Below are 13598 nucleotides of genomic sequence, written 5' to 3'. Positions count from 1 at the left end.
AAGCTACAAAATGGCGATGAGAAAATTACAGAAGACACACAAATAAATAGAAATACATCCCATTTTTAGGGATTAGAATATTTAATAATGTTAAAATGTCCATACTACACAAAACAACCTACAGATTCAATTTGATGCTTATCAAAATCTGTGACATGTTTTTCCACAAATAAAGTACTAAGATGCATGTAGAACCACACAAGATCTTGAACAGCCAAAGAATTCTGGAGCAAGAAGAACAAAAGTGCTGGGGTCCCACTTCTTGATTATATATTACAAAGATAGAGTTACCAAAACAGTGTAGTACTGGATAAAAACAGATATACAGACCAGGAGGTGATGAACCTGGAGGACATTACACAGTAAAAGAAACCAATCACAGGAGGATAAATACTTCATGATTCCACTTCCATGGCAAATCTAAAATAGTCAAACCCAAAGAAGTGGAGTAGAATGGTGGTTGTCAGGGGATAGGGAAAGGGGGAAATGAAGAGCTGTGGTTCAATGGGTATAAAGTTTCAGTTATGCAAGATGAGTAAGTTCTAGAGATCTGTTGCATAGTATTGGACCTACAGTTAATACAATATTGCACACTTAAACATTTGTTGAAAAGGTAGATTTCACATTAATTATTCTCACTCAATAACAAAAAAAACTTGTAAACTCTTGTGAAGTCATTAAAACTTTATCCATATAATTTTGTAATTGAATTGAAGTAATACTTCAAAATTTTAATAAGACAATGTTTTATTTGAGAAAGTTGCTATAATATATACATACTCACAAAATATTTTTTAATTAATATAAACTTGTTCTTAACCTTTTGAATGGCACATGATATTATTTTACCTGTGTATTCAAGATGAAATCCTGCAGCAGAAACACTGATGTCTGATTGAAAATTTAGATATAGATTATTAGACGTACTATTCAAAAGATGGGGTATTGTTGTTCCTGAAATGATATATGAGAAAGCAAGTCAATGGCCATTAATAAGTACTATAATAAAATTAAGTAAGTTTACTAATCAGTCAATAGATTACCACTAAAAATATGCATTAATCAAGCTGTTTTTTTTTTTTTAAAAAGTAGAAATATTTTTTCACAATCCTCTTTCAATATACTGTTCCTATTTCCAAGAAGACAGACCACTTGAGATGGCTTTAGATTGCTTCCTAAAAATAGGTAGGAGCAAAAAGAGCTGGTGAAAGTTAAAGCTATACGTTTGACATGTTCACCGAAAATAAACGTTGAATTTCATGTGGATTTCAGTATTCTGTGCATGAGCTGATAATAAACAATAAATACACATATATGTATAGTTAATCTTGTTAGAAACATGAAAGTTTGCAATGATTGCTTTCAAAGAGGTTATTACTGTGTATTCTCTCTGCTTTCCAATGTTTTTTGAAGACTGTGCTATACCAGAGGTTTCTGACTTTCAAAATGATAACCAGTTTTAACTGCCTGTATGTTACCAGATTTGTGAACTAATTAAAAAGAAACACAAAATATGAATAAAACAGTTTGCAAACTAAAAAGGAATAAATAATAAACTTAATTTTGAACTTTGCACGTGATTTTTATAGTATAGTAACAACTTTGTATGAGTCAGATAATATAGTCATTGATTTGCTTTTCATAATGAATTAAAGTTAGACAGCTAGATAGATAGATTATTCTATACCAGGTCAAGTGTCTTTAATGTTTCTTAAACTCTGACAGCAAAGCTGGTAGTCAGTTTTCAAAAAAATTCCAATTATGAACTACTGTTACTCTTGTCTTTCAGCAAATGCATTATAACGATATTTTTCTGGACTTCTGAAGGAGATCAAATTTATTTTATTAAGTTATTGAGTTTGAAAATATAAAGTATCTGCTTGAAACAATTATTTCTTGAGTTTGCTATTGAGCAAATAGTTTAAGATTTTTGACTCCAACTCTAGCAGTTTCAAATGGCAAGCATGAAAATAAGTAACCGTTAATTCTACATTTTAAGACAAAGTTCAACAAGCATATGAGTTGAGATCATTAAAAATATTTATTTATAAGCAACTGGTTTCTTTACATTTGCTTTGCACAACTTTGTGGACCTCACCCCTGATGTCTTCTATGAAAGAACACAAAAGATTTACTACAGAGCACACACTTGCTTTTTTCCTGACCCTAGTGTGATAACGGCAACCACCGAAGACAGGAATAAACAGAAACTTAAAAGATCATTTCACCTGCCTTGACTCTCTCAGAGGATCTTACTGATTAAAAGTTCTAGTTCTAGAGTCACACCAGCTGGGTCCCAATCTCATTCTAACATTAATTGTACAACCTCAGGCAACTTAATCTCTCTAAGCCTCAATTACCTACAGATTTGTTAGAAAGATCAAATAAGGAAATGCATGGCAAATGCCACACAGAGCTAGCACTTAGTGATCAACAGGTGTTATTTATCACTTATATTATCGTTACATTATGATTTTTAAAGTATTACAGATGGGTGTGGTGGCTTATGTAATAATCATGGGATCACAATCCCAGCTAATCAGGAGGCTGTAAGACAGGAGGATGTCTTGAGACCACAAGTTGGAAATCAGCCTGGGCAACATAGCAAGACCCCAGCTCTAAAAAAAACAAAATAAAATAAAAATTAATTGAGGTTGTGGCATGTGACTGTAGTCCCAGCAACTCAGGAAGTTGAAGCAGATAGATCACTTGAGCCCAAGAATTCAAGGCTGCAGTGAGCTGTGATTGCACCACTGCACTCCAGCCTGGGCAATAGAGCCAGACCCTGTCTCTAAAAATGCACACAAAAAAATTAATAATGATACTAATAAAGTATTACCTAACCTATTAAAAATAAAAGTATACTAAACTTGTGTGGGATTTTTCTAAGACTTCTATCTAAATCTATATTGCTCATGCCTAAATCAAATCACTCCTGCTCCAGATATTTCTTTCTTTTCCTCATTGGTGATGATAAATAATGGGTTCCGCTACTACATTTAAAAATCTCTTAAAAGCTTAAAGTCATTCAAATTTATTTCAGCGTATCTGAATTGAATAAGCTAATCAGTTAGCTATGTTTATATTTCTAGAGTTTAAAAGTATAATAGTAAAAAATTAACAAAGTAAAACTTTTTATTTCAACTTCTATATGCAAAAGCTTTTGAAGTATTGCATAAATTACCTTTTAAACCTCAATAAATCTGGCTGGGTTTTGTGGCTCACACCTGTAAACTCAGCAGGTGTGATCACCTGCTCGCCAAGGCAGGTGGGTCACCTGAAGTCAGAAGTTCAAGACCAGCCTGGCCAACATAGTGAAACCCCCGTCTCTCCCAAAAAATATAAAACTTAGCTCGGTGTGGTGATGCACATCTGTAATCCCAGCTACTCTGGAGGCTGAGACAGGAGAACCGCTCAGACCCAGGAGTCGGGGGTTGCGGTGAGCTGAGATCTCACCACTGCACTCCAGCCTGGGAGACAGAGCAAGACTACATCTCAAAAAATAACAACCTTAATAAATTTAACAGGTTGTAAAAACAAGTCCACATCTTACATAAAAAATAACACTATTATTTTGTTTATTTCTGGTCTTGTTACACATGTATACACTAATTTTATATAATTTTATTTATTTCATAGAAATAATTCTGTATTATCTTTATTCTCACCTAACAGTACCTTGTAGCATTCACCTGGTTATTTTCATGACTTCATAGCACACAATTCAAAGCACAGTCTAATTTTTAATTATTATTGCTCATCCTTTTAAGGAAAAGAGCATGCATACTATTCTTGAACCCCAACTCAGCTGAAAATATTATCAGTAATATAAAACCATCAATAAATAATTAGACAAATATATAAAGAATTAAGAATATAATAAGGTTTTAAATATCAATATTGGTATCATCTTTAAATCTTTTAAACTTCAGTCCTTGTACCTTTGTGTATAGTTTGTAAAAAGCAAATTAAAACCACCAAGTAAGAGTTGTAGGTAGCGCTTTAATTTTGTTTATATTCTTAATTATACCTGTATTTTAATTAAGCTCAGCTCTCTTATTTACCTGAATAGCTTCCAAGTCTTGGAGCATTGTTGTCTCCCCCATCATAAAAGTCCAGAGAATCCCAATTATGTTCTGTAGCAAAGCTAACAACTTGTACCTGTGAAATAATAATTACAGGTAAGAATAGACATTTCTAACCAGATACACATAACTATAGTCCAACAATCTCTTGGAAAAGAGAGTTCAAATCCTGGACCACATAACTGTGGCCCTTCATAGAAAGTTTTTAACAGAACTGATTTTTTTCCATTATTGTACTGGCTTACACAAGCTGATTTTTATACAGACAGGCCTTTGAAGCACCTACCAATGTTCACTGTGGGTATAACCAGAGTAATGTCTGTCACTATCTCAGAACAGGCTCTTTTCAAAAGCTTTGAGCTAATCTTATGAATCAGTGCCTGGAATCTCAAATCATTTTCAAAACAATTGGTTAATTTTTATGTATATGTCATTGATTTGAGTTTCCTAGCTTTCTTGTAGCTATTAGGAAAAACCAGATTTGTGGTACAAGTCTACAGGAGCTTATAATAAACCTTTTTAAAACCAAGTTTATTTCTGGATACTTTTAAATTATCCTTTCCTTGCATAAACTTTGCTCAATGTCTTCTCTTCCTTTATTTAAAATTTTTAAAATGCATATTTTTAACAAGTCGTATGGATGAGAAAAAATGACATTTTGTAATTAATGTCAATGCATGTTTAAAATTTTATTTTAATGAATGAGTTATAAGCACTAATTCACAGTTGAAGGTGCTTAAGTTGAGAAGGGAAATAGCTGGGGAGATTTAATTCTCTCCTGTCTATTAAATTTATTAAAGAAAGAGCATGTGTTACTTATTTCAAATCACTTGGCACAAGCGTTTTTTTTTTTTTTTTTTTTTGTTTTTGAAGTTTTTGCAAGAACGCCACGGACCCTACCCTCACAACTGTGGATACTATTTTGCTATTCCTTTATTAATTTTATATAGTTTTTTTTATTTTTTTTTATAGTTTTAGAGGAAGGAAAGGAATAGCTTTATTAAAAGTTTTTTAAGCTAAAAATCTCTTAAAAACGTAGGCACTGTACTCATTCACTAAATAATTACAACAATTTCACTCAATAAAATTTATTATCTGCAAAAGAGCCCATCATTATTCTTCCATACAAGTGAATACTGGTGCCTGTTTCCAGGGGTGAGTGCCACATGGCAATAGATACCCTGCCTGTATGATTGGCATCAGGCCCAGTGGCAATGTTCTAAGACAGGAAGAAGACTAGAAGTAAAGCTGTGTAATTGTAATATAACTGCTACCTCCTTAAGCAATTATAAATTCCCTCTTCATGTCTAAAATTTTCTTTCCTTCAATTCAGGGGAAGAAAATATTGCATTCAGCTTTTTAAAAAATGTGAAGATTCATGCAGGAGTTGACATTTCGGCTAAGCTGAAGATATTGAGCTGAAGGAAATTATTGAGTGTCTAACAATGTAAAAGGAATCAAATCATGAGCTAGATTTAGTGGACCATGAGTAATCTTATTTAGTCACAGGGGAGGGTATTTACATAAGAAGAAATACACATGCAAAGTTAGAGAAATAATAAAAAGTTCAAAAGAGTAGAGCTTAGTAGCTAAATACAAGAGAACTTAGAATCAAAGAGCCTAGGTTTGCAACTTCCTGGCTCCTTCTCCTCATTGGCATGCCACTAAAGGAAAGTTGTTCATCTTTCTGTACTTCAGATTATTTAAATAGATTATTGTCATAAGGGTATCTAATACATAGATTCATTATAAAAATTCAATTAGTTAATTCGTATAAGGTGCCCAGCATGTAGTAATGACTCAATAAATCTTAGCTAAGAGGAAGATCAGGGGAGAAACTCAACAAAAATCTAAACACTAGCATAACAACTATGCGCTTCAAGACATAGTGATACCTTCAGTTTTCCAATGAAGGTTTCAGAAGTCTCGGAGGAAGAACATGATTAGGACTGTGCTCTAGGTACAGCACTGCATTGGGTGAAGAAAGTAAAAGTGAAAAGACAATTTCAATATCTATTTCAGTAATATTTCAATATGTATTGCAGTAAAAAACAATGAGAGACTGAAGTGTATTGGAGGCAAGTGTAGTAAAAATGGGAACCCAGATGTTACATGTGTTGCTGTAGAGAAAGTTATTAAATTTTGTGTGATTCGAATAGGGGAGGAAGTGAAAGGAAAAATTTGAGAAAAAATTATTTTCTTTTCTGAATTATTGAGAGTAGTGGGGTAACAAGAGCAAAAATGTAGACATCGCCAGGAAAATCTATTACCTAGGTGGGAGAAAGAAAGTCAGTTTACTTCTGGATACGTATGTCTAGTGTATATAGCTGAATAATGCCTTCTGAGGACACCAGGTTCTGATCTCTGGAACCTCTAAATATTACCGTATATGGAAAAGGGTCTTTCAGATGAGCTTAATTTAGGAATCTTGAGAGAGGGGAAAAGAGTCAGAGGGAGACTCGACACTCAAAGAAGAGAAGACAATGTGACCACAGAGGCAGAAATTGGAGTGATGTGGCCAGAATCCAAGGAATTCCAGCAGCCACTAGAAGCTAGAAAAGAATAGGGAAGAGATTCTCTCATTCTTGAGACCCTGAAGTGGTCAGGGACAAGGTAGGAGAGGTTCTGCCAGGATCTCAATTTCAGTGCAGTAAAGCTGATTTTGGACTTCTGGCCTCCACTGCTATGAGGAAAAAAATAAAATAAAATCTGTTGTTTATAATGATAAAACTCATGGTAATTTGTTACAGCAGCCAGAGAGCTATAATATAATTTGCCACTGGGATTTGAGGTACATTGTGAATGTAGTTTGGCATAATAAAAATATAGAGTGTAGAAGAAGAATTTGGCCAGAAGAACTGGCAGACAATGCTATGAGATCTGTTAAAGGACTCAAATAAATGATTGAGTACTCGTTATGACAGAAGACACGTGAAAGCCAACTAGAGATTTTTTTTTTTCTTTTTTTGAGACAAGAGTCTCGCTCTGTCTCCCAGGCTGGAGTGCAGTGGTGCCATCTCCGCTCACAGCAAGCTCCGCCTCCCGGGTTCACGCCATTCTCCTGCCTCAGCCTCCCGAGTAGCTGGGACTACCGGCGCCCACCACCACGCCCGGCTAATTTTTTTGTATTTTTAGTAGAGACGGGGCTTCACTATGTTAGCCAGGATGGTCTTGTTCTCCAGACCTCGTGATCGGCCCACCTCGGCCTCCTAAAGTGCTGGGATTACAGGGGTGAGCCACTGCACCCGGCCCTACTAAACACTGTAAAAGAGGTAATTATTGACTCACTGTTCAGAGTAACTCTGCATTAGATATAGTTGTCCATCATGGCAATGGAATACCTTTATGAGGTAATGAATTTCCAATCATTAAAATTAGGCATCTATCATTATAACTGTTCAAATTCCATTTTACTTCAGATTACATAAAATCATGATAATCATCCGTAAACTGATACAATAATGTAACCAACATATTTTCCCCCATGGTTAATTACATATTTCCCTTTTCCTGATAACTATCACTGTTAATTTTGAATGCAGCCCCATTGAAATTCTCCAACAGATCCTGCTAATATAAACAAACAAACAAATGAATCTACTCTTTGCCACAAAGAGTGGGAAATTCTCATATAATATTAATTTAACAAATTAATCTGTTTGTTGAGGTAATTCTCAAAGAATGTTCAATTATTCTATATTATTGTAATTTTTCAGCATTCCAAATGTTTCTTCTTCTCCCCTCTTTTCAACAATGATAATCCCACTTTATCTCATATATGATTTATTGAATATTCATATAATTCTTTATTCACACACATATTTGGCCCAACAGAGAAAAATATTAAACATTGCTTTAAACCTAGTGCAGTAGCCAGGTAGCTCTTAGGTAAATTTAATGAATATTCAAATATAAGTCATATATTATATATGTGTGTGTGTGTGTATGTGTTACGAGTTTCTATAACTCAGTGATATGTCTAAAACTAGCATCCATATAAGTGGTCAATTAGAAAGAAGTCCTTGATAGCTGTTTTTAGCGTGTTTACAATTAAAACCCAAAATTTTTACACACACTATGTTTGCTAAACGCTCTGCTAAACTCAAATTTTGTTTTCTAAAGTACAGTCAAGAAACAAAGTTCTTCCTCAGTGGAAGATTTTAGTGTTATTCATATGTGTCCAGTTTTGAATAGTGTTTGCCTAGGATAAGTGATATATAACATAGTTTTTCTGCAGACATCTTAGTAGTTCCTTATGCCTGCTAACTCTAAAATAGTCAAAACTCCACTTGTGCAAGTATTCATTGATTCGTTCTAAAAATATGTACTGAGAATATACTGCCAGGCAGTGTGCAGTATATACTTCCAAGAACTGTACTAGCTGACAGAATGGACTTGGCACTGTCCTCATGAGCTTACAGATAATTAGTAGTAACATTAAAATGTGATGGGTGTTATGATAAATAAATTCCAGGGAACTGTGAGAACATACAGCAGAACTTAACCTTGTCTCAAGTTCATGGAAGGTCTTCCACAGAAAATGTATTTAAGTTGAGACAGAAATGTCAAGTAAGAATAAACAAAATAAAAGGAGATCATAGAGAGTGTTGGCAGAAAGAACAACATGCACAAAGGGTCCAAAGGCAAAAGAAAGCTAGGTTTTTATAAGGAGCTGAAATAGTGCAGATAGAATAGTTACAAAATAAGGACAGAGCACAATGGCATAATCAATAGTGTCGAAGGATTTAAGGAGATTGGAGACAACTGAGGTATTATATATAAAAAAATGATAGTATTAGATTTTTACTTTCAGATGGTTACTCTACTAGATGTACAGGAGATAGACTGGAGGAGAATAAGAACCCGAGACAAGGATGACGCTACCTGATCTTGGGTAGTAAAAGTGTGGATGGAGGGAAATAGACTTGTTTAAGAGATTTATGAAAGACAGACCTGACAAATTTCATTGTACGGAGTTAAGAGTCAGAGAAGAATTAACATTTCTGGCTTGTGTAACTTAATGGATGAGGAAGTTGTTCTGAGAAAGAGAACACTGAGAAAGTTCTATAGTTTTGAGAAGATTCTATGAAGTCAGTTTTAGACAGGTTGAATTTGACAAGCCATCAAGAAGTTTAGTTGAAAATGTCCAGTAGGCAGTTGGATATATGTTCTGCAGCTTAAGTGAGAGGTCTGGGTTAGATATTTAGGTCTGGATGTCATCATTTATTCAGCCCCTCATTCAAAAATATGTTTTCTGATTTTCCATTATGGATTAGGTCCGGACACTTCTAGCACATGAAAGTAGCTGAAGCCATGGAATTAGACAAGGTCCCAGAGAGAATAAGGTGAAATGAACAAAGGCCACAGAATCTCATAAACACTAATATTTGAACAATAGATTGAGTTGGAAGAGAAGACCAGGTAGGAGATAACAGAAGTAGGAGCTACAGATGTAGAAGAGAAAACAAAACAAAATCCAAGAAAATATTGGTCTCCTAGGATCTAAGGAGACAAAAATAGTCTATTAGGAATCAGGGGAGGAACAACAAGACAGAGCAAGAAAGATGAACCACACAATGGATTTAATCACATTTAGATCTTCACTATGAGATTGGCTTTATTAGAGTATTGGGTGCTGAAGCCACATTGCAGTGGATCAAAAAGAGAAGATGAAAACTAAATAAAAAAATGCCAGGATTTTCATAATTGTAAGATAAGATAGAAATAAGTAAGCTAATGTTAATATATAGATGCTCTGGAATAACCTTCAGAAGATTACAACTAGATGATGTGGTAAAATTTCTATGAAGGTTCTAAAGATATCATATCATTTCAGATCCTCTACATAAGCTGGAACATGGGCAATCCCAAAATCCTTACTATTCTACTATAATAAGATAGGGTTGATTAGTTATCTTCAAATTTTACAAATTGTCTGTAAACTAGCCAGAATGTAAATATGCATCTATAATCTTTGGATGCCCTTAAAACTCTGAAAATGTACATGCTTTAGGTTTTGTCATTGGTTTGCTGGCATATTTTACTCCCAATGCCTGTCAAGTAATTTTTAAAACATCTGAACAATTATAAATCCATGAAGCTGATTATTTTTTACTAAAAAATATGCTTCAATATAATTTCATTATAAATGCATTGTGTCTTGGCTAATTTTTCCACAATTCACATATGTCTCAAGTTTCTAAACAAAAACTCTACAAATCAATTAGAGAAGTAATAAAGTTATATCTGTGAAGGCTAGATAATGTAATATTTATGAAGCATAATTGCCTTTCATAGAATATATATACTGATTCTGCAGTAAAATATTACCAATTCATCCAGAAAAAGATATATCTTTATGTAAAACAGAATAACTGACCAAATAGCAGCCCCCAAAATAGGCATAATTCAACTAACAGGACAGTTACTGTTGATTACCTGTTTTTAAAGAGCATCCTCCTTCCTTGCTAACAGAGACCTGGTTTAGTTCAATTAAGTGAGAGATGTGTGCATCATAGGAGGCTGCACTTATTGCTTACTCCTGATATGTAACACTGTTTTATTTGAGCCAAATCATAGTAAATCTTTGGTTGTTGCCCATTGTATAGGTCAGGAATGGATATGATTACAATCTTGGTCAATAAAACAGGAGGGAAAGTCTGCTGGCAGGTTTCCTGAAAAGTTTTCTTAACCACTGAAATGGTACATAACATAGGGCCATTCTGTTTTAGCTGCTGGCCATTGCTATGTAGGGCTGTTATGCCTAGAGCTTTTGCAGCCACCTCAAGACCTCAGGAGAAGGTGTCTGAGAACTAAAACCAACAGGCTAAGCATGGCAGAACAGAGCGATGGAAATAACCTGCGTGAGGAAAGACACAACTGAACCCCTGAAATAATGTTTAAATCTGCTTACCTCAAGATTCCGTGTTATATGGGGGTAATACATATTTTTGTATTGCTTATGCCATCTTGAATTGGCTTTCTGTTAATTCTATGTGGAAAACATTAATAACAAATATCTTTCTATTCATTTCAACCATGTCAGTCAAAACCACTTGCTAAACTTTTAGAAATAATGTTCATTCTGTCATCTCTGAAAAGATTAACTACAAACATATAATGAAAAGAATAAAAACTTAAATATTCTTACTTGAATGCCAGCTCCCTCTGGCACTGTGATCTTCCACACACAATTCAGATTGTTGTCATAGGGCTCAGGGTATCCAGGTGACAAAATAGTCCCTTTGCGCTTAGTTAAAAATCCACCACAGGGCACTAAAAATAAAGCAGTCCAAGAGAGGGAGTTAATTCTAATGCAAAGGATTAAAAAAGAGTAAAGGTCAGAGATAACATCTTAGACAGATACTAGACTTGCAAATCAAATCATACTGTTTTTCAAAACTCATAAAAGCAATGAAAATTAAGTTTTTGTATACCATGAAAATGTTAAAAAATAATTAGACAGCATTAATGGATGACCTTTGAATGGCATATCTAAAAATCATACAATTAACTCAATAACAGCATATTATTTGCATTATATTACTAAAACATGCATTGACTAAATTTGCCTTAAAAATAGTTCATTTCCAGATAAATATTGTCTTGAATTTTTTAAAAAAATTATTTGGTACTTTCTCCTTCCTGCATTCTTTGAGGAGTAACAGCATCCACTGAAAAGTAATGAGGATGATGATAACAATTATGATCATAACATTTATATAGAGCCTACTATATGCTAGGCACCCTTCTAAGTACTTTACATATTTTAACTCATTTAAGCCTCCCAACAACTAATGAGATATAAATAAGTATTCTCCACATTCAACAGCTGAGGTAATCAAATGGAGTCATTAAGAGATTGTCTTGCCCAAGATCACATATTAAGAGATGAAGCTGGCCAGGTGCAGTGGCTCACGCCTGTAATCCTACCACTTTGGGAGGCTGAGGTGGGAGGTTCACAAGCTCAGGAGTTCAAGACCAGCCTGGCCAATAGAGTGTAACCCCATCTCTACTAAAAATACAAAAAATTAGCCAGACGTGGTGGTGGGCGCCTGTAGTCCCAGCTACTCGGGAGGCTGAAGCAGGAGAATCACTTGAACCCAGGAGCCAGAGGTTGCAGTGAGCTGAGATTGCACCACTGCACTCCAGTCTGGGAGACAAAGTAAGACTCCATCTCAAAAAAAAAAAAAAAAGAAAAAAGATGAAGCTGAGATTTGAATCCTGGCAGTTGGAGCCAGAGTCCATGTCCTTAGGTGGAACTGAAGATACTTGAAGTGGTCCCAGTTCAGTTATTGCCATTCTAACTACTACAAGAAAGAATATGTATGCAGACTTACTCAGAAGTCAATAAAGACTTCAATCATTTTTAGAAGGTACTAGGCCAAAAGCAAAATTCTCATGCCATTAATAGAATCACCTTGATTTTGGTCATGACCTAACTCATAACTCTTAAATTCTGTGTGACTTTGACCTGTTCTTTAAACTCTATGAAACACAGATATCTTACCTGTGGAATGGTAATGCTATTGTTTCTAAAAGGCTTTTGTGAAAAATACAAAGAAACTAGAATGTACATAAGAAAGTAGAACACTGCTTGAAACACAGTTAGAACTCAATAAATCATATTTCCTTTTGCTACAACTATTATTTTAGGTTCCAATGGTACTGTGTTCCTGGGGAATTTGTCCTAATATGGTTATAAATGATGAGATATAAGGAACATATCTTTTGTAATAATTTTTTTAAGTGAATTACAGATTTGTGCCACTTCCAAAGACAAATGCAAACACCGGGGCAATTACTCAAAAAAAAAAAAAAAAAAAAAAAAAAAAAAAAAAAAAAAAAAAAAAAGAAAAAAAACTGTTGCAAACTTTTAAAATAGTGTGACAATATATTTTTAAAGAAACTCTCGGCCGGGCGCGGTGGCTCAAGCCTGTAATCCCAGCACTTTGGGAGGCCGAGACGGGTGGATCACCAGGTCAGCAGATCAAGACCATCCTGGCCTACACGGTGAAACCCCGTCTCTACTAAAAAATGCAAAAAACTAGCCGGGCAAGATGGCGGGCCCCTGTAGTCCCAGCTACTCGGGAGGCTGAGGCAGGAGAATGGTGTGCACCCGGGAGGCGGAGTTTGCAGTGAGCTGCGATCCAGTCACTGCACTCCAACCTAGGCGACAGAGAGAGACTCCGTCTCAAAAAAAAAAAAAAAGAAAAAAGAAAAAAAGAAACCCACTTAGTTGTGTTTTCTTACAAATCTCTGTTAATGGGTTATATACAAATTATGTTTAAATTAGTCAAAATTAATTTAGCCCATTTAAATAGAAAACCAGCAGTTTTACATGATTTGAGAATGGCATGCAATAGACAGAAGAAGAAATTTAAAATATTCACCCAAAAAATAGAACAAAAAAAAAAGTAATTGATGAAGTGTTGATCCTGCCAATTAAAAAAAAAAAATACTTTATAAATGCTCTTCCTCTCCATCCCCACCATCCCCACTGCCACAACCTTT

At 34.7% G+C, this 13598-nt stretch overlaps 1 protein-coding gene across 1 annotated transcript in view; it reads right to left on the bottom strand.

Annotated features, from left to right (window-relative positions):
- Positions 1–13598, bottom strand: part of CSMD3 (CUB and Sushi multiple domains 3) — a gene marked incomplete at its 5' end in the record, with an annotated part of 336142 nt that overhangs the window by 173083 nt on the left and 149461 nt on the right. The window contains 3 exon segments of the mRNA XM_017891519.1: positions 850–954; positions 4065–4161; positions 11236–11360. Of these exon segments, the coding sequence (XP_017747008.1) occupies positions 850–954; positions 4065–4161; positions 11236–11360 (327 nt within the window).

Source organism: Rhinopithecus bieti, unplaced genomic scaffold (genome assembly GCF_001698545.2).
Source record: "Rhinopithecus bieti isolate Rb0 unplaced genomic scaffold, ASM169854v2 scaffold_18921, whole genome shotgun sequence".
Classification (NCBI taxonomy): Eukaryota; Metazoa; Chordata; class Mammalia; order Primates; family Cercopithecidae; genus Rhinopithecus; species Rhinopithecus bieti.
The sequence above is the reverse complement of the archived record's forward strand: the minus strand, read 5'-3'. Positions and strand labels throughout refer to the sequence as shown.